At 37.7% G+C, this 25903-nt stretch overlaps 1 protein-coding gene across 3 annotated transcripts in view; it reads right to left on the minus strand.

Annotated features, from left to right (window-relative positions):
- The window catches only part of LOC150104791 (phosphatidylinositol 3,4,5-trisphosphate 3-phosphatase TPTE2-like), a 332531-nt gene extending 310106 nt beyond the window's left edge, over positions 1–22425 (minus strand). The window contains exons 1-2 of one of the 3 annotated variants that reach the window (XM_090395969.1): positions 22406–22425; positions 3289–3544 (exon numbers count right to left, since the gene is read on the minus strand). In XM_090395969.1, coding sequence (XP_090252095.1) covers positions 3289–3509 — 221 coding nt within the window. In that variant the 5' untranslated portion in view covers positions 3510–3544; positions 22406–22425. Of the gene's footprint in view, positions 1–3288; positions 3545–21887; positions 22143–22405 lie in introns of those variants that run through there. The other 2 variants (XM_090395968.1, XM_090395967.1) reach the window with 2 other exon arrangements.
- Between the last annotated feature and the right edge of the window lie 3478 nt (positions 22426–25903).

Here is a 25903-nt window from a genome sequence, read left to right on the forward strand (position 1 = left end):
TGGAGGCAAAGTATGATGCCAGGAGATTAGCTTTTTCTATGGGTAATGTTGCAATTGAGCCATCTGGGTATGATAGAGGTGGGAATAGTGTAGGGCAAAAGTTACGGCCAATTGCCTTGGCAAGAGACCAAAAGGCATAGCTGTCATTTGGACAGGCTGCAAGCTTCCTGCTTTTGGCCCATTCAAATTCTGTTTTGGAAGTGTTGATAATTTTCTTGCATGTGTTTTGGGCTTCAGTATAGGCATTGAATGAGGATGGGGTTCTTGATTTGAGCCAGTTATGGTATGCCTGATTTTTCATTAGGGGGACAGCAGGTCTGAGTAGTGTGGGGAATATATGTTTTTCCCCATTGAGGGGAAATGCCAGTGAGGATCACTTTGGTGATGCATTCAGTGCATATGTTTGGACTGGAAGACTGGAAACAATAGTCTAAGCATGGGAATGAAGCATAGTAGTCTCGGAGACTGTCTCATTTGGCACTGTTATAATGCAAACTACTGTTTTGTGTGGGAGTGACTGTGTAAGCGTTGTTGCATGGAGGAAGAGATGAGCACTTGTGGTCAGAATTGCCCAGGGGGATCACTACATTCACTGCATATTTGGAGGAGTCATTGGTAAGGAAGAGATCTAGGGTATTTGGGGAGTGGTTTGGGTTATCTAGTATTCTGGTCGGTTTTTGAACAATTTGTGTGAGGTCATTATTGACTGCAAATGTTTCAGCATCTCTGCCTGCAGGATCTGTATAACTGGAAGAGGAAAGCCAATTGGTGTTATAGATGTTGAAATCACCCAGGAGGATGATTTCGCTGTTAGGAGAGTGGGACTGGAGAAAATCAACTTTTAAGGAGAGGAAATGAAAGAGCTCAGAGTGATTGGTGGTATTAGGAGAGCGATAGAGACAGCAGATGAATTTGACTGAGTGTGTGTGTGTGTGTGGAGGGGGTAGCCAAAGAAGGTCGAAGTCGGGCGATTCCAAGTTAGTTGCTCTTTGGCATGGTATGTCAGAGTGGATATGTGCACAGACACCCTTGGGTCGAAAGGAGTTAAACAGTGTATAGTTAGGAAGGCTGAGATGAATAGTGCTGGGGCAAGGTGAGATTTGAGTTTCTGTTAAAAAGAGTAAATGGGGTTTGGTGGACTGCAAATGGTAGTGGATACTATTAAGGTTGGAGTTGAGGCCATGGATGTTGGTGAAGTGGATATGCAAGGTTCTGTGAGGCATGGATTTGACCCCAAGGGTCTTGCACGTTTCCTATGCAGTGCTTGCATGCTGGTGTCCTTGGTGGCTGCTAGTGGCATCACTTGGTTTTTGTACTAGTTTGGATTGTTTGTAGTCTATCACCCAACTGTTGTCTCCATTTTGGTGTTTTTCTTCCAGTTGTCTTCGGAGTAGGCGTCTCTGCTCTCTCTGGGCAAAGGTTAAATCAGGTCAAGCACATATGCACGACTGGGGTCAAGTGTCCTTTAGCTTGTTGTTTATCGCTGTTATAAATTTGGTTGTGTTTATTGGCAAATCGCAGGTTACTTTCACGAGACGTGGAAAGTTCATTCCTTTCTTTTGTTTATGGGTCCGATACAATGGCATTTGATGATATTTCTGGGATCGAAATTGCATTATCCTGCAAGTTTGCCGACGTCTTCTTTTAAGGATTTACCGTTTTCTGTCAGGAAGTTCAGGATAACAGCGTTGAGTTTCCTATTTTTAGCCTCAAGCGACTCGTGTACTGATGATGTGATTAGTTCACAAAGTTCATTAGCAGGCAAGGGCGAACTTGCGGTCAGGCGCTGGTCGTTGAGTACCTCGAGCTTAGTTTCCAGCTTTCCAATTTTGGAGGAGAAGGAATCAATCATAGTATTAAGCTATTGCTCGAGGTTATCGGCTCTTTTACCTAGGTTTAGTATTTGTTTTACAGAAGGGAGGCACGTCGTACAGAAGTAGGGCTGGTTTAGCTCAGTAAAAAGCTTGTGTGCCAATTCATTTATTTTCACACAGGAAATATGTAGCCATTTGCAACAGAAATCTCACAATATACCTTTTTTTCCTTTCTTTGACTTCAGTTTCACAGCTGCGGCACTTCGTAATGTCATTCAGTTTGTTGGTGATCGGCGACGCTATGCTGAGGGAACTCGAGGTAATCTTCTGTTGTTGGCCTTTATTGCCGCCATCTTTACTTCGCAAGGTAGGCATAGCGCTTTCACATGGCTGTTTTTTAGTTGTTAAATATAGCAGATTTAATGGACTATGGGTACTTACGAGTTGTACTGAAGTAATCAGCTGCTTAGTACCTTCTGTTACTTTTCTGTTTGCTGCTTATTTTGCACAAAAAAAGACAATTACGATAAAATGCGGGAGCACAAGTTTAACATTACTTATTCGCAGGTGCCACCTATGATTGTGATCTTAAAGAGAATGGGTAAAGAAAGGTTAGCAAAACAGGTGTTTGATGCCAAAATGGCAGGAAAGAGACCCAGAGAAAGACAAAGATCTAAGTAGATTGATTTGGTCAAAAGTGTCTTAGAAGCATGATATATTAGATATGACAATATTGGATTGCTGATAAATAAGAGACTAATTTGGAGGAAAATGTGGATAGGAGAGTAATAACATAGTATATTATTATTAAATCATTATTATTATTATTACATGACACCTCCAAGGACTCCAAAGACTCATTGAGGCAGGCCACCTGCTATACCGCTCTGTCTCCACCCAATTCTCCAACTACAACCATCTACCGCCCAACACCACCACTAGTATTTTCACGGACGATCACAAACATCCATGCCCATGGCAGCATTCAAACCCACAACCTTTTGGCTGGAGAGCAGACATGCTAACCACTTGGCCAACCAGGCCAGCATGTAGTGCTGTCATTGTAATCTAAACACCTCTTGGGGATACATACCAGGAAATTGATGAGATTCAATATAAGAATACTGAATACACATATATATATATAAAAAATCATATTTCACATTAATATTAAAAAAAAGAAAGTAATTTTCATAATATATTTCATAAGTGAAATAGACAATGAAACACTTGAATGTTGCAAAACCATGTTATTCCTGTAAAGTATCTATCATGAATTTCCGATTATCTGACATCTCAAATTCTTGAAGTTTGCAGGTATATATTTAGTTAATACAGTAACAATTGCTCTCTGAAATATTTCAAAGTAAACTAAGATTTAAGTTGGTAAAAAGAATATAGTCAAGAGCTTAATAAATTTTATGATCCTTTTATACAAATTTAAAAAATGAAATTACCATGTTTTTACTCTTACCCTAAGCTATCCCTATGCCGAAACTCATTTCCAGCTGGATCAGGTATAGAAATGTTAACTTGGGGTTCCTTAGTTTCTGTAAAAGTCGAGTTTCCTACATTCAAAACACCATTAACTTTTGGGGGAACATTGTGTAAATTGACATCAATATGATCAGATTCTATAATTCCAGGATCACAATTACCAGATTCTTCATTTGCAAACTCTGTATACTTCTGCATTGTGATAAATATAATTAGAAGATCCTGTAATGCTACTAAGAATAATATTAAAAGTTTAACATTAGTTGCTGAATGTTAAATCTCAAATTATTAACATTACAAGAAGATATAAAAATAAACAAATTATCATTTGTACATAATAAAAAACAAAGCAAACTTTCCTTTAAAATTAATAACTTGCAACAGATAAGGGTTTTGTATCCATTTTTAATCCAAAACCAGACAAATCAGACAAAAAAAAAAAATTGAAGCTTACATGAAATTCATGTCTATGCTGACAGAATAACGACTTTTCTTTATGAGCTATTCTAAATATCAGCCAGCAGAATTCCTCAAAAGTATCAGAATTAAATCATTTAATGATTGATGCTTTAATAAATATATAATTAAATCACTATATGATGTTATTTAATCTTTGTCATTGTGAAAGAAGTTGGTATTAATTTTCCTGTAAATTCAAGAAAATGAAAATTCTGCCAAAAGCAAGGACTAAAAACTCAGAATTTTGTCCAAAATGGATAAAAGCTTTTTAGATTATATAATTAAAGGAGTAGTTTACAGAAAGTACAACCGACAGGATCGTGCACCAAAAAGCCAGCCTGGCTGGACGAGTGGTTAGCATATCCGCTCTCCAGCCAAAAGGCTGAGGGTTCGAATCCCACCGTGGGCACGGATGGTTGCGATTGTCGAAATACCAGTGGTGGTGGTCGGCGGTAGATGGCATTGGTATAGTTGTGGTCAGTTGGTGGATTGAATGGAGACAGTTGTAGAGCAGGTGCCCTCCCTTGAGTCTTTGGACTCCATAGAGGAGTGAAATAATATAAAAAGAGAGTGAATCTCCTAAAATATGACAGGAATGAGATGAGGCACAGAGCTTGAATGCAAATGACTGAGTAAATAGGCATAGCAGGTGAAATGGTGCACAATGGGGTGACTGATGATTGAATCTGTGGAGATGGATGATGGAGTGTATCTGAACGGTTTTGGTATCAGGTGTTTGGAGAAATTGTTCAGCAAAATAGTGAATGTAAACAGACTAGTGTCTGGATGGCTGCAGAAGAGTGCATTGACATATACATTGAATTAAGAGGTGCATAATGAATGAGTGAGAAAGAAAATGATAAAACAAAACTACGAACATAATGAATGAGTGAGAAAGAAAATGATATGTTAGGGATCCAATAAATGTGAGCATCATGACAAAGAGGGAAAAAAGTAAGCATTATGAAAATATGGTAGGGATTTGGTTCAGGATTCAATTCTAGCTTCTATTTGAACTAGTAAACTGTTACAGTAATATAAAATGACAGTGCAGGGTTCATATAGATAGTTTCTGGTATTGAGACCACATGTTTTTAGATAATTAACGAGTTTAATAAAATATAAATCTACAAATTTTGTCAGCTGTCAGACTTACATTGTCAGAGTGTTAACAAACGTAAGAAAAGAGAAACAATTAATTACACGTATTAGATGTTATCAGAATTTTACAATTCATACATAAAAATAACCAGAATAAAAACATTAAATTACTGTATGTGTGTTGGAACAATGGTTAGATGTTAACTTAATTGTGGTTATTTATGTGTATGAATTGTAAAGTTCTGATAACATGTAATATCTGTAATTGTTTCTAGTCTTTTCTCTACAACTTTTGCTAATATCCCTGACAATGAATCTGATGATTTATGAAACTTATAGGGTTAGATTTTATTGAACTCTAATTATCTACTGCTAAACCATAGAAACTTATGCATTCATCAGTGACAAGTTCAATTCATTAAGGAAGAACAAACAAGAATGGAGTCTTGTGCTGCAAAACAGTGAATGTAAACAGAGAACAAGCGTCTCCATGGCTGAAAAAGAAGACATTGACATATGCATTAAATTAAGAGGTAAAAACTATGAGCATAACGAAAGAACAAGAGAGAAAACGATATGTTACGGATGGCTCTGCAGAAGAGGTGAATTCAACCAGAGTGAAATCTTCAAAGGGTAGTAAAATATGGGATAATGCAGGAAATAGGCTAAGGCTGTGTGGGGTGAGATAGAGATTAATAGTAAAAATGCATAACTCAGTGCTACTAAAGAAAAGTCATCTAAAGAGGACTGCAAACTGCATAGCCAGATAAATCTGACACAGAAGCATAACATTATGGGAATAGAGTAAAAGCAGAAAACTGAAGGGAATAGAAAAATGCATGACAAGAGAAAGTGAATTTATAAAACTACTCAGGAGATAACTATCTTAAGCAGCAAGTGACGAAAAGGGATAAACAGCACAAGAAAATTGGATCTAGTGATAAATATAAAAATAAGTCTACCAATGAGTTGATCATTATGCTGCCAACTGGTAAGTGATCAAGCAGTTTTGACTCGGCAGGTGACAATGCATGTAACAGCTTTCACCATAAAGATGCTTATGTAAAATTATAAGCTGAAAATTAAACAGCTGAAGCAGAGCAATATCCATGCAAGTATCTATAGAACATCTATGAGAGATGGATTGAAATGGATCTGTGAAAAGGATTACTAATTAACCATACAGTCTTCTTCTCAATAGCAGAGCAATCAGAGGATACTGGTGCACTATTCAAAATGTGAGCAATATTCCATGGTTGAGTAAATTTGGGATTTGTACAAATTGGAATTTGTAAAGTGTGAAGTAATGGTCTTGTATAGAAAAGAACAAGAATTTTTTTGGTGACTGCAGAAGTTATGGTTGAAATATTTGTGCCAGAAGGGATTGGAAATGTAAGTCAGTCCAACAAAGGAAATTGTGATTGGATATTTGGGTATGACTGAAAGTTAAGGGAAAGGATATGAGCTCTTTCTTGCAAGAGATCAGACAACTGAGTTTTGCTAGCATTGAAGTCTACAAGGTTGTCCTTACCCCAGTGAAATAATGCTAGGAGATTAGAATTCATGACACTGGCATGATGGACCTTGAGGGTTCTAACAATTGAGCATTATAAGGTTTGTCAAATGAAAAGGAAGAATGGAGTGTGCTGTCATCTACAAAGCTATGGACAGGATTTAGTCTGTGAGATCATTTATAATAAATTTAGTTTAATCCTTTATCCAAATGTAAGCAAACAAAGTTTGTGCCTGAAGTATCTTCAGGACTGAGGCAACTCGTGGTAAAGGTGGACCAAGCTCTCATCACTCCTTGTCTTAGTATCTCCCATAATGCAAATCACATCTCCTTGCAGAGATGTATAATGCTATGCATTGAGGGAAGGGCCACTACCCAGACTGGTTGACCTTTATTGAATGTTGAAGTACAGGTCAAACTCCAAAAATTCAGCATTGTTCCCCTCAGTAACAGGCTCACCCTGCCACTGAGAAGAACTCTCAGAACCGGTTGGCTCTACACCATGGCAGTCTCACCTCACCACCGAGCAAAGCCACTCAGTTGCTCATATCTCATCTGAGGGGTAACAGCAACAGTCGAGCCTCAGTTAAAACTTCATGGGCTACAGCATTGCCATTCATCACCCAAGCTTCCAACCGGTTTCGACCTTTGTTGAGGACTTGTTAGTGGGAGGCAGACCCAGACACAGTGATACCAAGGTGAAAGCAATGGAGAAGTCTTTTTTACCTATACAAGTTGCCAAAAGGTGTCTCACCATATTATTAAATTACTGTCTGCGCAGTTAGCCTAGTGGCTGTGCGTTTCGCAACCATATGACTAAGGAGGGAGTGTCCCAGGTTCGATTTCCATCGAAGACATGAGGAATTTGAGGATCTTCCTCAGCCAAAGCCAAGTTAGCTGGTCTTGGACACAGGCAGTAGGGTTTTTTCCGGCAGTTTATCTGGCATTTTTCATCCCGCAAGCAGGCAAACCGGTCCCGTGAACACACGGATCTACAGCCATAAATACTTCACCCCCCATGTGAGGGGGGGTGGCTCAACTCGCCCCAATAGGGACAGGGGAGAAAAAGGGAGGAAACTCTACACGAATAAATAAATTAAATTACTCTGGATTTAGAGAAAGATGTTGGAAGTTTTTTTTTCCCCACTTGGTTAGACTATAATAAATTTAATTTAATCCTTTATCGTGTAAGCAAACAAAGTTTGCGCCTGAAGTATCTTCAGGACTCAGGCAACTCGTGGTAAAGGTGGACCAAGCTCTCATCACTCCTTGTCTTAGTATCTCCCATAATGCAAAGCACATCTCCTTGTGAACATGTATAATACTATGCATTATACATGTCCGCAAAGGATTAAACTAAATTTATTATAGTCTAACCAAGTGGGGGGGGGACTTCCAACATCTTTCTCTAAATTCAGAGTAATTTAATAATAAGGTGAGACACCTTTTGGCAACTCGTATAGGTAAAGAAGACTTCTCCATTGCTTCCACCTTGGTATCACTACCTCTGGATCAGGCTCCCAATGACGAGACCTCAATAAAGGTCGAAACTGATCTGGGTAGTGGCCCTTCACTTAATGCATAGCATTATACATGTCCACAAGGAGATGTGCTTTGCATTATGGGAAATACTGAGACAAGGAGTGATGACAGCTTGTCCACCTTTACCACGAGTTGCCTCAGTCCTGAAGATACTTCAGGCACAAACTTTGTTTGCTTACACTTGGATAAAGGATTAAACTAAATTTATTATAGTCTAACTAAGTGGGGAAAAAACTTCCGAGATCGTTTATATACAAAAGAAGTACAGAACCCTGGGAGTACTCCTGCATTAGTGGGGAAATGTGAGAAGAGGAAACCATCCATCATGACACCTAGTGAGTGACCACCGAAAAAGATCCCTCCCCCTCTATGTGAGACACCTGTTCATGGTGGAGGGGACCTCCAGGTGATGGAGCTAGCCCTTTACATTCTTCCCCTTTTTCTCAGTTTTCTTTGCTCCACTTTTCCTGAATCTCTTCTATATCTTTTCTTCCAGACCACCTTCACTGGGACCCAATGGCCTGCTGCCAAGTTTGTCATGCAGTGCAACCCATGGACATTCCAGAAAGAGGAAATCCTGGTAGTCTCGCACTACTTTGGCCTCTGCTTCGGCAAGATGGGCAGTCCTGGATAGACTGGCCAGGATCAATTGACTAGTGGATTTGCCTTCAAGGGTCAACAGTGCTGCAGCAAGTGTCTCACCCCATGGTCTGGGGTCAGGATGCAATGCTTGCTGTGGTGCTGATATAGCATACAGGGCTACCTGGATGCTGATTCCACTCCCAGGCGCAGTCATTGTTTGCTTTCCAGTCAGTGAGCATCCACGTATGGCTTTGTGGTGGGTGGGGAGCTCTGGTGTCAAACCAAAAACCTCTTGAGCATGAATTTCTCATCCTTAAACATTGCAGGGGTCCTAACAAAGTCCCAACCAAGTACTGATAATACTGTAGATACAGCATTTGTTATCAGATATAAGAAACAGATATATAATACTAATATAAATGTAACAGTATTTCTGATCATCCACATAACAAGTGAAAAGCTAATTCAAAAGGGTTTAGGACTAGCAGGATCTCCCAAACTTAAGAAATTATGTTCTGGTGATGTCCTTGTGGAAACATGTCAGCAACATTCCGAGAAACTTCTGAGCAACATCATTGGGTGGAACCTATTCCAGTAACATCTCATAAAACACTTAATTCTTGTAGAGGAGTGATATCAGAATGGCATCTTCTTGAGTGACAGGTGTAATGTGCATCCTGATACATATGGATGGTCACCTGGTTCCAACCAGGTAACCATCCATATGTATCAGGCAACCAGGAACATCATCCTTACTTTTGATACACCTAAGCCTCCAACATCTGTAAAAGCAGAGTATCTCAACTTTCCTGTTAGAGAATACATACCTAATCCACTAAAATGCTTTAAATGTCAGAAATATAGGCATGCCCAAAGCAGCCTGTCATGGCTCTACCACCTGTGTCTAATGTAATAGTAAAGAGCACGATAACAAATCTTGCTCTGCGAAAAAAGCTAAATGTGTCAAATGTCAGGGAGATCATCCAGCTTATTTCCGTGTATGTCAGAAGCAGAAAGATGAAAAAGAAAAAAAAAAAAAAATTAAAACAGAACAAAATATATATATCAGGATGCAAAAAGGAAGTTAACCACCACACATATTCTAGGATCCTCTTATGATGAGAAAATGTCATCAGCATTTGAAACGTGTGTCTATTCCAACTGACAATTTCACCATACCAGATGGAATAGACATACATGTTTGAACTCTGATTTCTAGAGCAGGATCTCCCAAACTATTAAGAAATTAGCTGCAGAGATCTAAAGCCTGTGCTGCCCTTCTAGTTTTATAACTACCACATATTATATTGTGAGCCTGGGTACAATCTCTAGTGGGTGGTTCTTTAGACCATTGTATGCAGTTATTTTTACCATACCATAAGTTTCCTGAATTTTCTAAAGAGGTGTAAGAGACAGCAATTATACTTTCATGCATACTAGTGCCTGCTACGTCTTGATCTCTCGTATTGTCCTATGTCACTATCTGAGTCACGTTCACTAAAAATCTCGTCTTCTGGATCAACGTCGCTGGCATCTGCACCGTTTCAGATTTGTCCCAAAGTGTTAGATTGATTGTGAGCATGAAGTGGACTGGGAAGAGATGGATTAGCTATTGAGGAGCTCAACTCATCCTCAAAGCCATTGTCTTCGAGCAATGCATCTAAGATCTCTTCGTCAGTCAAAGTTTTTCTAACCATACCTTCATAGAGCAAAAAGAAACATACATATAGGCCAAGAAAAAAGAACCATAAAACCCACAAATCAACAATGGTTAACCAATAAAGCACATTAATAAATGGTTATTGTAAGAATAAAGAGGAAATAAATAGAAATTTTGAAGTAAACAAAAGTGCCATAATACATACCTCTGGTGACAAACTACAAGGGTCAAACTGACCTGCATGTATGTATTTTTGGCAGGAACAACAATTAATGTGGTCCATGCATCTTTCATGTGCGAGCACTCACACAGTACTGAGAATACACAAAGCAGTGACTGCAGTCGTCTAACATTTTGACCATGAAATTGGCACTGACAAAAATGACAGGGGGGGGGGGGTCATGATGACCCTGGTGTAGTAATAAAGGGTTAAAAGACTATCACCTAGATCTCAGATGACACCTTCCTGCATTTATTAAAGATTTTCTGTCCAGGTGAGCTGCCCAAGTCAGAGTGGAAAGTATACTATCTTGGCCATATCAAGAACAGGGTATCCCTCAAGGTTCTGTCCTAAGTGTGACACTTTTTGCTATCAGTTAATCCAATCACTGAACAGCCTACCCTACTATAGATAATGCTCTATATGTTGATGACTTCACAATTTACTGTCACTCTTGTAACATGAGGGTAACTGAAAGATAACATTAACACTTTGAGTCCTATCTATGTAAATATACATTGATATGTATATATTTACAGTAGGTCTAGGACTCAAAGTATTAACAAGCAATTGATCATGTTTCTCTGTCAGTTCAGGTTTTCAGAAGAAAAACGTGCTTGTGTATATACACACTTCTGTCGAAAATGCACTCTTCACCTAGATCTCGAATTAAGAATGGGACAAACTGTTATTCCAGTAGCAAGAGAAGCCAAGTTCTTGGGATTTATCTTCAAGAGAAAACTTGCATTGCTTGCACATTCATCAAATAAGAGAAAGTTGCAAGAGCATTGAATCCCTTTGCAATCTGTCTTCTACTGAAAGGGATACAGATCAATCTTCATTGCCTCATCTTTATTGTGTGCTTAATGTTAAATATGTTGAAGCAAATTAACTAGCTCTATCACTTAATGGAAACAGTTGTCTTAATTATTTTCTAATGATAGTCTTTTCCAGATCATCCTGCATACACTAGTCTCTTTTCTCTCCATTGGGAAACTCAATATCACAGACATCGGACTGTCATACGTCCTTCTGGTATGCACAAGCTGTCAGTATGAATGTTGACAACATTGTCTACAAACATAACAGCATCCCTCCATGGAAGGTTTGAACTCTATCCTGCAACATCTCACTTTGTCAATTACAGAGGTCCATCATCTGTCTGTCTACCTGCAATTGTTTAATGTACACAGAGCAGCCTGCTCTGATCTCTTGCCCATCTATACTGATTGTTCAAGATTAGTGATCTCTGTTGGCTGTGCTGCTATGTTTCCTAACATTACTATCTCCAACCAGATCCTATCTGACTGTAGTAATTATACAGCAGAGTTACATGCTATTCAGCTTACACTTGTGCATATAAAAAAAAACTGCTACCGAAAATGTGTAATTTATACACTCATTGAAGTCTTTACAGGCTATTTCCTCTCCTATGTATAATCCACATCCAGTGCAATGTGAGGCTGTTGTACAAAACGAAAATCCTTAATTTTGTTTTTTGTGCTAGATTCCAGCCACATTGGAATAAACAGAAATGAGAATGCATATGCAGCTGCTAGATCAGCTCATACTTTTTCAACATTCTGTAGTCTGTATATGGCAATGTTAAACAGTATAAGATCAATGTTAAACATTTTATAAGACCAAAGCTCATTGTCCAATGGCAGTCCTCAAGACAAGAAATATTGAAAAACAAATTACAACATTAAGCCTGAAATGAAACACCGGCATTCTAGTCAACGTAGAAAGAGAAGAGAGGAAGTTGTTCTCGCTAGGCTCTGCATAGGTCACAGTCACTTTACACATTATTTACTAAGGACTGATGACCCACCTGTGTCTGAAAAATGCAACATGTCTTATTAATTGTCATATTCTGGTGGAGTTCCAGCACTTTACATGAGAGAGAAATAAAATTTTTACCTATCTAACCAAGCCAAAACAAATAATCTGTAAAAACTCATTTGACTAATTTTATTTATATGTAGATACTGCATTGCTTAATTTTTGTACATACATACTGTTTGCTGTAACCCTTGACCCTGAGTACTGCTGTAACCATTGCTATGGTACAGTATGGCCTTTGCGGTTCTTGAACCAATAAATTGACTAATCCAAATCTGCAGCCAAACCTGTGCACAGATTTGGCCACCTGGATTTTTTGGGGACCAGGAGATGGTCAAAAAGATTCAGAGATGAGTAACCAAGATGGTGACTGGTCTGTGGAATACTTCCCACAAGGATAGGTTGAAGGTTTGTGAGTTGCAAAGTTTAGTTGATAGGCAGAAAAGAGGGGACATCACAGAAACTTTTAAGATATTAGAAGGGTTTTATAAAATTGATGCAAGTGAAATTTTTCAATATATGACAAACAGTCAGAGAACCAGGGGGATCACCCATGGAAGTTGTTTAAGTGTGGTTACTAGAGGTGTGTTCAGACCATATTTTTTGCGTGGAGAGTGGAATGGATTGCCAGAAACGGTTGCAAATTCTTTGACAGTGAATGGATTCAAAGAGAGGTATGATAGGACTCGTGTGTATGATAAATAATTTGGGTCTTCCGCAATGAGTCTCCGTACTCTACAGAAATGCTGCAAATAATAATAACAATAATAATAACTAAGTGGAGAAATTTTTCAAGTCACTAAAGCAGACAGTTGACAAAGAAAATGGAAAGAGTGGTATTTGTTGGATATGATAGTGATGAGTGTCCCTACTCATACTTTGGACAAACAGGGCATTCTAAAAATGACTACAAGAACAATCTTATATTAGGAACAAACGTGAAAAAAAAAAATAGCCTTGCTCAACATGGAATGGACAATGACAACAATACCCCCAGTCTAATACTTGTCACAGCTTCTTTTACATTAGTACAGCTTTAAGTTTGAGCAGTCAGAGTGCTAAAGCACTTCTACGCAGCCCAAACTTAAATCAGAATGATTGCCTCTTTAATGCCAAAATTTGGGAGTCTCATCCTCATAAAATGGCAAGCAATAGCGCATTTCCCTATTTTTTTTTTTTTTTAATATAATACTATGTCATTCAATTAATACCTAAATTTTCTTCATTTCAAACCACTTAATTTTGGTTTTAATTATGATATTTTATTTTGCAACCAGCTGTAAGGTGACAAGCATTCTGGCAGGTGGCTTAGCTCTGTAAACAGGATTAACATTACTCGTTCTAACTTCACCTTGATTATTATTACAGGAAACTCCAGGGAGTCAGCGCCTGGAGTTTCCCGTAATAATAATCAGCGCCTACCTCGATGAGCCTAAGGCCATTGGCCTTAGACTCATCGAGGTAGGCCCCAAATCATATTCATCACAACTATTCGACATTAATATAGTATTTATCATACCTCGTCTTAAAATCATTCACTGTCACAGCATCCACCACAGACTCTGGCAGCCCATTCCACTCATTCACCACTCTAAAAGTAAAGAACCCAGCTCTAACACTCTTACTAACCACACTTTTGCCCAGTTTCCATGGATGTCTCCTAGTCCTCCCACACCAGCCCTGTTCTCAAAAATATCGTCTGAATTAATTTTATAGAAACCCTTCAGTAATTTGAACGTCTCAATCATATCTCCCCTCCTCCACCTATCAACGAATTTCTGCAACCCACAAATCCTCAACCTGTTCTCATAAGGTTCATTCCACAGACCTGCTATCATCTTGGTCACTCGCCTCTGGATCCTCTCAACCTCCTCCCCATCAAGAAGAAACCTAGGTGACCAAATCTGGGCACAGTAGTCGAGATGGGGTCTTATCAAGGCTCGATACAGAGGAACCATAACCTGCTTGTCAACGTATTCTTCAGCAACCAAGTGATTTGATGAGCTGATTTGGCCACTTTTGCAATGTGCCCCCTAAACTTCAACTCCTTATCCACCAACACTCCTAAATCTCGTGCCTCATCAATTTCCTGGAATACAGTTCCACCAACGTAGTAAACTGCTGCTAATCTTTTCACCCCAAAATGTATAACCTTACATTTTGCCACATTAAATTGACATCCATTCTCCTTAGCCCAGACCTCCAATCTATCCAAATCATCTTCCAAAATTTTGACATCATCTGCATTCACTATTGTCCTACCCAACTTTGCATCATCCGCAAACAAATAAACTGTTCCTCTCAGATCCTTTCCTATATCATTAATGAACAAATTAAACAGCAGTGATCCAAGAACAGATCCTTGTGGCACACCACTAATCACAGGCCGTCTTGTGGACTATACTCTTGAATAAACCACTCTCTGATATCTCTCCGTCAACCACCCTCCTATCCATCTCACCAACCCTATATCCATCCCATATGCTGCAATTTACTGATTAGAATTCCATGTGGAATCCTGTCAAAGGCCTTAGCAAAGTCCAGTAGAATCACTGTAAACCCATTACCCTTATCCAGTTCAGCCGTCACTGTGTTATAAAACGTGAGCAAGTTACTGAGGCATGACCTACCCTTCACAAAACCATGCTGTCCCCGATACAGTATCCCATTTTCATCTATCCAATCTTGTATTTTCCTCTTGACTATTTTCTCCAAGACCTTGATAATGATTCCTGTTATGCTGATTGGCTGGTAATTTTCAACAGCAGCTTTGGAACCACCTTTATGCAGCAGAACTATTTTCCCCTCTTTCCACCCCCTTGGGACTGACCCAGACCCGAGGCTCAAATTAAACAAAATGGTCAAGGGCACTGACAATTCTTTAGCCGCTTCACTTACGATACGAGCTAGTATACCATCCAATCCCACAGATGTATTGACATTGAGGTTCTGTAATAGACTAGTTACCTCTACTTCATTCATCACAATTCCAGTATAAGCTGTTGGTTCTTCCATTCCTGCAATGTCACCATCTGGATGATATACTCTTGCAAAGTGCTCGCTCAGTAATTCCACTATATTGACTGATTCGGTTACCTCCCTTCCCTCAGCATTTTTTAAAATCATTCTGCCATGAACATTTTTCCTTTTACTTGCAACATATTGAAAAAACTGTTTGGGATTCTCTTTAGCCTGCATGGCCAATTTTCTTTCGTAATCCGCTTTTGCTTTTCTTACCAGCCTTGTTACCATCCTGGCCTGAGCTTTATGTTGTTCCTGCGCCTGGTGGTCACCTTTCTCCTTAAATTCCCTCCACAATTGTTTCTTTTTTTGCAGCTCAAGCTTAATAGTGTTATTCATCCATTTAACCCCTACTTGATTTATTATTCAGACTCTTGGTATACAGTCAACCATTGCCTCCTGCAAACACTTCTTAACCACCTCCCATGCACTATCAACATCCAGTCCTTGCAGTTTTACATGCCATGGCACTGAGCCAAGCACACTCCTAAGCTTGTTATACTTATCAGCCCGGTAATTCCACATGTACCCTGTCTTAGTTGAAAATTCCACTCCTTTAGCCACCTCCCACGTCATGACCTTATGATCACTCTCACCAATTGGTGGCAACATAGTCATATTCATTACGGCCACATTCTCACATGCAATTACTAGGTCAAGCACTCTCTGCCTCCTGGAATTTTCCACTACATGCTGTCGCAGATAGTTGTCCCTTAATAACCGCATAAAATCAAATTCTTCCTCCCATGTGCCCTCTCTTCTTTCCAGTCAATGTTACCATAATTGAAATCACCCATAATAATTACCCTCCTTCCACTCATTTCTTCTATTTGCCTATGCATACTATCCCCACCATCTATTCCATCACCTGGTCTATAGCAGCATCCAATTGTATATTTTGTTCTGCTAGATTCTATCTCACACCAAACAGCCTCAAATATGCTCTTTTCTCTATCCTGCAGTTCAGCTTCTATACTCCTTGGCTGCAACTCATCAGCTATCATCAATAACACTCCTCCCCCTTTTTTATTCTCCCTGTCACTTCTGAACATGCTATACCCGTCGCATTCGATCCCATTAGCTTTATCATCTTCTGTCATCCATGTTTCACTAATACCAACAACCTGTGGCCTGGAAGTGCCAATCAAGGCCAAAAATTCTTCCTTCTTGTTCCTAATACTCCTGGCATTAGTGTACATGAATTGCAGAAGCCCATTAGTCCCATCCCTACTTTGGTGCCTTATACTAACTATCCCATTCTGATTTGTTGTCCTTCGTACTCGCTCGGGCATATTATACTCATTCATACACTCAACTGCCTCCCTAAAGTCTGCATATCTACTCCCCCCCCCCTTAATAAATCTAATTTCCCTGAGTCTGTACATCCACTTCATTCATCAACACTTTTTCAAGCCTCCATACATCAAATCCATTCAAATGTAACCCATCCATCTTATATAAATCCTTTCGCCCATTATGCTGATGCACTGAAGATAGCCAGTTAGTTTCTAGTAGCTGAAATATTTGCAATAATAATAAAAATAGTTTTTGCGAATGCATGTAATAAACTAATATATTAGAAGTGCCATTAAAAACTTGTTTTAGTTGTTTAAACAAGACAAGCATCTGAGCAACATTATGCAAGGGCTGCAAAGAAAAAAATGTGAAGGGCATATACAAGGAGAAAGCTGATCATTAAACTCATGAGCAGTACAAGACACAAGCAAGAAGAGTGACCGGCATGATAAGGAAGACAATCAGGTGAGAAACAAGTAGGTCAGAGAAAATCCTATAGTTCTTTTGCTGTATAACAAATAAAAAGAAGAGTGACTAAAGGGGAGGGATTGCTTAAACAAAAGCTCATGGAAAGGAGATGACAGGAACAAATGAAATAGTACAGTTGTTGAGTGATCATCCAGGTAAAATGTTGCAGAGATATATGTGAATACAAGTAGATGAATCTCATAATACACAGATGCATTTCTTTGTACTCCCAAATGAAATGGAAGTTTCACAGGAATCTATTTACTTCCAATTTTTATTATCCCCAGTCAATGGTAAAACACTTCCTCTGGGGGGGGGGGGGAGTGAAAGAACTATCTACATATTTGGGGCCCAACCTTAATTCTAAAGGACCATGAGTGACTGGAAGTAGTAGTGATCATCTTAAAAATTTAGCTACGTTTTGCCACTAACCAAACAGCACTCGTTTTCAAAAAAAAAAAAAGCAAGAATTTGAAAGAAATATAATCTCTGTACTACTTCCTAACCTCATATTGAAGCTGTTGAAAATTTTTTTCACTTGGTTATACTATAAATTAAAGACATCAGGAAATTATATTCTTGGTTTCATCCTTTATCCAAGTGTATGCATACAAAGTTTGCATATAAAGCAACTTCACAACTGGGCTACTTATATACATAGAGGCTAATGCATTCAAATCAATTGCCTTAGTATCCCATAATGCAAAGCACATCCTTATATGCTTAGCATTATACATCTGTAAGGATATGCCTTGCATTATGGGATACTAAGGCAATTGATGTGACGGCAGTAGCCTCTATATACAAACAGCCCAGTCATGAAGATAGTTTATGTGCAAAATGTTGTTTGCTTATACTTGGATAAAGGATGAAACCAAAAATATAATTTCTTGGCATCTTGAACCACCCAACTGGCAAAGATGTATATATACTCTCCAGGTTACCATGGATGTAAAGTGCATATTAAAATTGTAATGCCATTGATATTACATTGAAATATATGATGGATACGAAGTGTAGAGGAGTGATGTATTTTATCCATACTGACGACGATGTGGTTAATTTACATATTGAGGCTGTTGTCCTTATCTGTTCTAAAGACAAACTCTCCCACTCCCTGTCAGTTCCAAGTCTAATACAAAATTTCTTTATATACAACTTGGGGTGCTATGAACAAACTGGAAACTGCTAAAATCCAGTTTGAAGAAGAAAGAAATATATCTGTCACCAAAATTACAGTCAGTCAGCCCTAGATGATGATCATACCTTAGTGACTTATAAACAGAACTTTAAAAAAAAAAACTCCTTTTATTGCAATAAATAGCAATATTTCTTTATTTTTTGGATCCATTGCAGATTTAGAAAGGCTAAGAAACCTTAACATGGCTGAATCTCATTGTAAATTGAAATGAAATTAACTACGGTTTGGAAAATAGCAATTTTAGAGCTCTCACCAGATGACAAAGCTGACTACCAAGTGCCTGATGTCTCTTATTCTAATATCTTCCACTTATTTTCTTGTGCAGTTTGTACATTATAATTCTTATATTAAATCTGAGATGATATCTCTGTTAACATATTAAGTACAAAAATTAAGCCTAAATACATGACTGTAGGCCAAACCTCCCTAGGACAAAATCCCATTTACTCAGACTTTTAAAGAAAATATATTATTATAATATGAACAAGAAAGCTAAACTATTTTTGGTATTGTAATTAATTAAATATGGCAGCACTTGTCCATTAGCTTTCTTCACCGGATGCCATGTATAATTAGTGATAGTCTGACTAAAAACAGACTCACCTAGTCCATAGGGAAATAAAAGGCATTAACAAATTTATTTTATTTGTATTTATTGGCATGATTATATGACGATAGGCTTTGTATAGTCATACCATGCAGCAGAATGCTTATAATGCCATCCTTATTACAGTCTTATGATATAATGAATGAAATATTTTACATGTTAGAGAACTGGTCATAAACTACAAATATTAGGAATAAAAATTATTTAAAAATTTCAATATATAATGGGGTTTTGTCCTACTCTGCACTTTACTAGGGGAAGGGATGTTTAGACTTGTACACAGCAGTTTATGACTAATGGAAACAAATATTTAAGAACAATAACTGATTCCATTCTCAATCTTAATGAGAAATAGTTTGAGGGGAGGGGGTAGCAGTATGACGAATATAAAAATTAGATCAGCTAACAGTTCATAGCACGTTCCAAATGCCTGAGCTGATGTCAAATGAATAAAATCCTTTTAAATAAACTAACATGAGCCTCAGTCAACCTGTGTTTTCAACACTAGCTGTTATGAACAACAAGAATTATCTGTTATTAGTAATAAAATAATTTTTAGCTCACTGTGATTATGTCTATATTAATACTATTACAGGTAACTAATACTCACTCATACTATGGAACAAGAAAAAAAAATGGACAAATAATGACATGGTTAGGAAAGAACTAATATTATAACAAAGAGAGTGGCAGAAATTAAACACCTGTGGAAGAATGTGCTTCAACCTGGATATGCCACCTGAATATCCAGGTTGATTCACTTTATTCTACAATCATATTTTAATACATGTTATAAAATTCATAACATGTATTAAAAGGTGATGCTGAGGATAAAAATTACATCTTGTAGGTCAGAGGCAAAACAGCTCATGTACCCACTTGCCAATGTAAAGAATATCTCTCAACACACACACAAAAAAAAAAAAAAAGTATACAGAAAGATGAAATGTATTTTTTATGTAAATCCCACCTACAAAAAAAATCTGAAAAACTATGGCAACAATAGCAGAGTGGTTGGGCTAAAGATTAGCCTAACCACTTCTTAAATTGTGGTTAAGTTGTTGGAGAAGCTTGTGAGAGCTAGAATCCAGAGTTGGGTTGACAACAATGGTATAATCTTTGATGGACAGCATGGATTTGCTAAAGGGAGGTCGTGTTTTAGTAATCTACTTACTTATTACAATAAAGTGACTGCTTCCTTGGACAGAGGAGAAGGATACACAGTAATATACTTGGATTTCGCAAAAGCTTTTGATAGAGTGCCTCATGATAAGTTGACAGTCAAACTAGAGCAGATGGGGTTGGATATTAGATTAGTGCATTGGATTGGAGACTGGCTATCTGATAGGTATCAACAAGTTGTGTATGGGGGTGCAATATCCAGGAAAAGGAAAGTCACTAGTGGAGTGCCTCAGGGATCTGTTTTAGGGCCATTACTATTTAACTTGTATATTAATGATATTGGCGAAGATTTGGATGGAGATATTCAGTTGTTTGCAGATGATGCAAAGTTGGGAAGAACCATAAAGAGTAGTGAGGATGTTGTGGCCTTGCAAGAAGACTTGAATAAATTGAGTGATTGGGCAAGCAAATGGGGGTGTGAGTTCAATGTTGCAAAATGTAAGGTTTTAAAATTTGGAAAACAAAGATGGGATGCAGAATTTATGCTTGGTAAGAATATATTGTTGGAAGTAGAGGAAATAAGAGATCTGGGAGTGATAGTGGATAAGGATCTAAAATTTAGGGGTCACATCGCCAAAATTGTGAAGACAACACAAAGACTTCTGGGAATGATGAGGAGGACACTGACGTGTAGAAGTAGGGAGATTCTTGTTCCATTGTATATGGCTTTGATTAGGCCACACATGGACTATTGTGCCCAGATTTGGTCACCTGGTTTTCAGAAGGATGAGGAGATGTTGGAAAGGGTCCAAAGGCGACTGACTAAGGTAGTTTCTGACCTCTGGAATGTCGAGTATGAGGAAAGATTGAAAAGATGTAATTTGCAGAGACTAGTGGAGAGAAGGAAGAGGGGAGATATGATAGAGACCTACAAGTTGGTAAGGGGTTGCTATAGGATCAATGGTGGAGAAGTTCTACAGCGAATAGTGGGAGATCAGGGGAGAACCAGAGGTCATCCCTGGAAACTGTATAAAGAGGGTGTGAGTAGGGGAGTGAGAGGCAGGTTTTTTTCGTGCAGAGTTGTGAATGATTGGAATGCCTTGCCTGAGAGTGTGGTGTCTGCAAGGAGTTTGAATGTGTTTAAGACCCGGTATGATGAGATGTGTGTGAGATAAAAGGACCTCCTAGATGAGTCTTTGACTCCATGAGGTCTTGTTTAATAATAATAATAATAATAATAATAAATGTTCTAAAATATCTGAAACCTGCATCAAAAACAATGACGGTGGCATTGTCTCTGATTCATCACAATGGGTGATGAAATCAGAGGGGGGGGGGAGGCATGTAACATTAAGCTTCTTCAGTTTGGTTGATGGGGGAAGAGTGCTAACAGATGACAGCAAATGACAAACATCTCCAAAACAAACTATAATTAGAGAACCATGAACCGCATATATCGCAGAGGTGAACATATCTGAAGCAGAATAATCTTGAGCAAAATAATAATAACAAGGATTCGCAACTAGCGCTTTGCACGTAGTGAAGCCAATCAATGACCAGCATACGTACTATTAGTACACGTAGTATCAGTAAATGCTGTAACGTCTCCAAAACAAACTATAATTAGGGGAATCATGAACCGCATATTTCGCAGAGGCGAACATATCTGAAGCAGAATAATCTTGAGTAAAATAATAATAAAAAAAGATTCGCAACTAGCGCTTTGCGCGTGGTAATGTACCCATCAATAATGAGCAGCTACCTGCAGCATACATAGTATCAGTAAATGCTGTAACTTGAGGAGGGGAAAGATCTCAAACCAACGAAAATTAAAGGGAAAGCGAAATCTGACTGCATGCCTCAAAGGTGAAACAATCACTTCACAGATTCCAAAAAATAGTTGTCAAATAAATACAAGGGTAACGTGAATATATTTACTCACCTAAACTAAATAATAATAACGCATTAATTACAATACAATATTTAGTTTCTAAACACGTGTATTCAATATGTCTCGTAACAATAATAAACTTTATCTTAAAAACTTAACATCCCACCAAATAAAGCCTTCTTTCTTAAATTTCATGAGTTACCAAAGACGTTCACATTACAACCTTTTTTTTTTTTTTAACCACGATTACAAATCATAAGCGTGGACGGAATTAATGGTGCATAATAAACTAAAACGCCTACTATAAAGTTACTTGGCTTCTACGACTGCTTGTCAACAAATAAGCGACATCTATGAATTAACAAAATATTATTCACTTCAAAAGAAGGCTACCAAAAGTAATATAATAAATTTAGTTTTATCCAAAAGTAATGTTTACACTGTGTAATTTCTAAAGAAGGTTCGAAAGTAGTAGTAGATCACTGTGAACTTGCTATAAATCAACTTGGTCGCTATAATATATTGTCCTATTTTATAAACATGATCTGAGACTAATTATATTGTATTACATTAAACCATCTTATATTCATAGTTGATTAAGTCGAGTGCTACGTGAATGTGCACGAGAATTGCCATTGCCTCTGATGGAATTGTACAGTCGAAGTCTCATCTCTGGCAAAGTTCCAGGGAAATCAAAAGAGGGTAATATAGTTCCATTATGGATAGGAGGCTAGCAGCATGGAAGGGGGAAGGCGCTGACAGACACAAACACCAGAGAGAAGTATATGGTGGAGTCTAATATGGGAAAATGAGAATGACTAGTGGATACCTCAGGCTTCTGTACTAGGGGGCACTACTCTTAAATGTGTATAATAATCATATAGGAAATGATTTGAGAGATATTAGCAATTTGCTGATTATGAAAGACTTTGGAAGGCAATAGTTATTAACTAACAAGTAAAGATAGGAAAATTATTGTCCCACTTTTTACAGCTATGATTTGACAGCATCTTGATTACTGTTCACAAATTTGGAAGCTATCATTCCACTTTATAGTGCTATGGTTCGACCACATCTTGACTACTGTGCACAGATTTGCTCAAATTTGTTTCTTTGAGACCAGATGGCGTGGAGACGAGTGACCAATCTGGTGAAACGCTTGTGGAATGCTCGCTATGAAGATAGATTGAAGGTATGTGGGTTGCAAAGTTTAGTTGATAGTAGGAAAAGATGGACATGATAGTAACTTGGAAGTTATTAAAGGGATTGTATATAAGATAGACACAAAGGAAATCGTATAAGAATGTGGTTAGTAAAGGTGTGAGGACCATTTTTTTTTTTTTTTTGTCTGGAGAGTGGTGAGTAAGTGAAATGGATTTCCAGAATTAGTTGTAAGTTATATGATGGTGAATAAGTTCAAGGAGAGTGTGATAGGTATTATGTGTATGAAGATTAGCATGGGTCTCCCACGATGAGTCTTCTGACACCATGGAGATGCCCATAACTGAAGAGGGAAGGGCTGGAAAGCTCTAATAAATACCTAAAAAAAAAATGATATGAAAGCAAATGATATAGACACAAGAAAGAACATGTGAGGACATAAGAATATAAGAACACTTTCTTTCTTGTAGATATACATTTTGTAGATATATTTCTTGTAAATATCATTTTTGTTTCAGGTAATTATTAGAACTTTCCAGCTTCTCTCGTATAATAAAAATAATAATAATGTGTTAATTTATAGCGCTAACCTAACCTAACTGATGTTTCGAATACATATTCTGTCTGGTCTCTGAAGAGAATCTGTGAATTGGAAACAATGAGACCTTCATGAAAAGGACTACCAAACATTAATATTTTCATGATTGGGAGATCGGATCTTTTAAGCAATATAGCATCAGTCTGATAGTCATGTGAAAGTAGATTCCTTCGCTAAGTCTGAAAAAAAATTATATACAACAAGAAATTGTGTTCTTGTTTTCATCCTCATTTTAACCAAGGCCTAAGCAAACGAAGTTAGTATATGAAGCAACTTCAGTACTGTGGCACGTGTAAACGAAAAGCAGAACCACGCATCCGGGTGCGTTGTAGCCAGTGCCAACTCTAAGGATTCTGCTCTTCGTATTCTATGCAATTTTAAATTGAGCGCCCCTTACTTTTTTTTTTAATGTACTTAAAATTTAGGTCATAAAATCAAAACACATTTTTTTATGAAATATTACGTACTTTGAAAAATACATATTAACATCCCAACTCAGTAGGATGTCCAAATGCGTCCAGCAAAATCTGGATATGATGCTATGCATGCTCTCTGTTGAAAGAACATGGATAAGAAGTGCAATTTGGCCGTCATGTCCATTAGAAGGTGCGATGATCTTTCACGCTGAAGAGAATACTTACCGGATTATCTTGCGATCATAGCTGCTTCTCAGTTGGCTATAACAAGAATCGCAGTTCCTTGTTCTATGCTGGGTAACTGGACTTATATTGGATAGACTAAAAATATAGAAATTATTTCTGCATACTTTCTTCACTTGAATATTGCATTATCTTGGAAAACCAATGTCATTTTAATTTTTTGTGTTAATTTTGTCTAGTCGACAATGCATTTTATTTGTTCTCGAAAAACGTAATTCAAGATAATTATTTAAAATATTTTTTGGGGAAAAAAAGGGGGGCTGTCGACTTCCAAGATTATGTTATATTATTTTTGTTCAAAATCATATTTCGTAGAATACTTCATGGATTGCCTCACGGACGCACCTTGAAGACTTTGCTTTATAGATAATAATACGAAAATCTTTAATCATATCAAATGTGAAGTGTACATACTGTGGAAAGTATGAAATTAGAAGAAAATAGAAATTTATTATTCAGTTACTATGAGCGGTTGTGGCAGCGGGAGTGAGGGGGTAGAATAATTCAAAACAAATATAAACTTTTAATCAGTTCCGTATAGGACATGGCTCAGATAATTTCTTCATATACATATTTATTTTCGTTGCTTCCACTCACGAAAGGTTATTTTACAATGGTAAAGAAACTGCATTATTATTATTATTATTATTATTATTATTATTATTATTATTATTATTATTATTATTATTATTATTATTGAAATAAGCACTCTACATATAACAATAATAATAACAATTTGCCTGTGTAGCTCAGTGGATGTGGCGTTTGCACACCACCGCGCTAGGCCGCACGAAGGAAGTCTTGGTTTCGAGTCTAGTCGGCGACTAGAGGAAATTTTTCTAAGCCTTTTTTCGACCGGTTCCCGAGTTAGTCGATCTCTGGCATGGGCAAGCAGGTTTTTCCTCCCGGAAACTCGGGTTTTTCGTCCTGTAAACTCAAGAAAATCGACCGTAGAACCCACATTATTTCAGACATTAAATATATTGTGTTAGGGTTAGAGACCACGAGATGGCGGCACATTTGAGCCGTCTCTCTTCACTGCGTACCGCTTAATTAGTGATAGCCTTGGGCCATCTGTCTCTGATTGGGTACCAGTGGAGATTGAACTGCCCACTCAGTCTCCAAAAGTTAGATAGGGCTAAATGGCCTCGCCTACTCCCGTATATACGGGAATAAAAAGGCGTTAGCTGATTTTTTTTTTTTTTTTGTTTCGTTTTTCAACTGCGAGTTCATTTGAAATACTACTGACTAAACTTTTGTGATATTTTAAAATTAGCCTTGAAATAAGAATGTAATGCAATTTAACGTGTCTTGTTCATGAAAAACAAAAAGAGTTGTTCGCAAACAGCAAAACCTGTAAGAATAACAACGTGACATGCATATTTCCATATTTTAGTAGTACAAGGTAAAATAAAAAGTAATGTTCAAACCTTATTTATTGCAATTTTTTTTTTTTATTTGATAGCATTGTCCTCCTGCGATGAGTCTTCGGACTCCTTGGAGGTGTCTTATTATTATTATTATTATTATTATTATTATTATTATTATTATTATTATTATTATTATTATTATTATTATTAATTATAATGAAGTGCCAAAGGCTTCAATTCGGCGACATGAACATATTTAAGTTAAGGGATATTATCCCA

This window comes from Typopeltis vanoorti, chromosome 7 (genome assembly GCF_054136105.1).
Source record: "Typopeltis vanoorti isolate ZY-2024b chromosome 7, IOZ_Tvanoo_1.0, whole genome shotgun sequence".
NCBI classification, from domain to species: domain Eukaryota; kingdom Metazoa; phylum Arthropoda; class Arachnida; order Uropygi; family Thelyphonidae; genus Typopeltis; species Typopeltis vanoorti.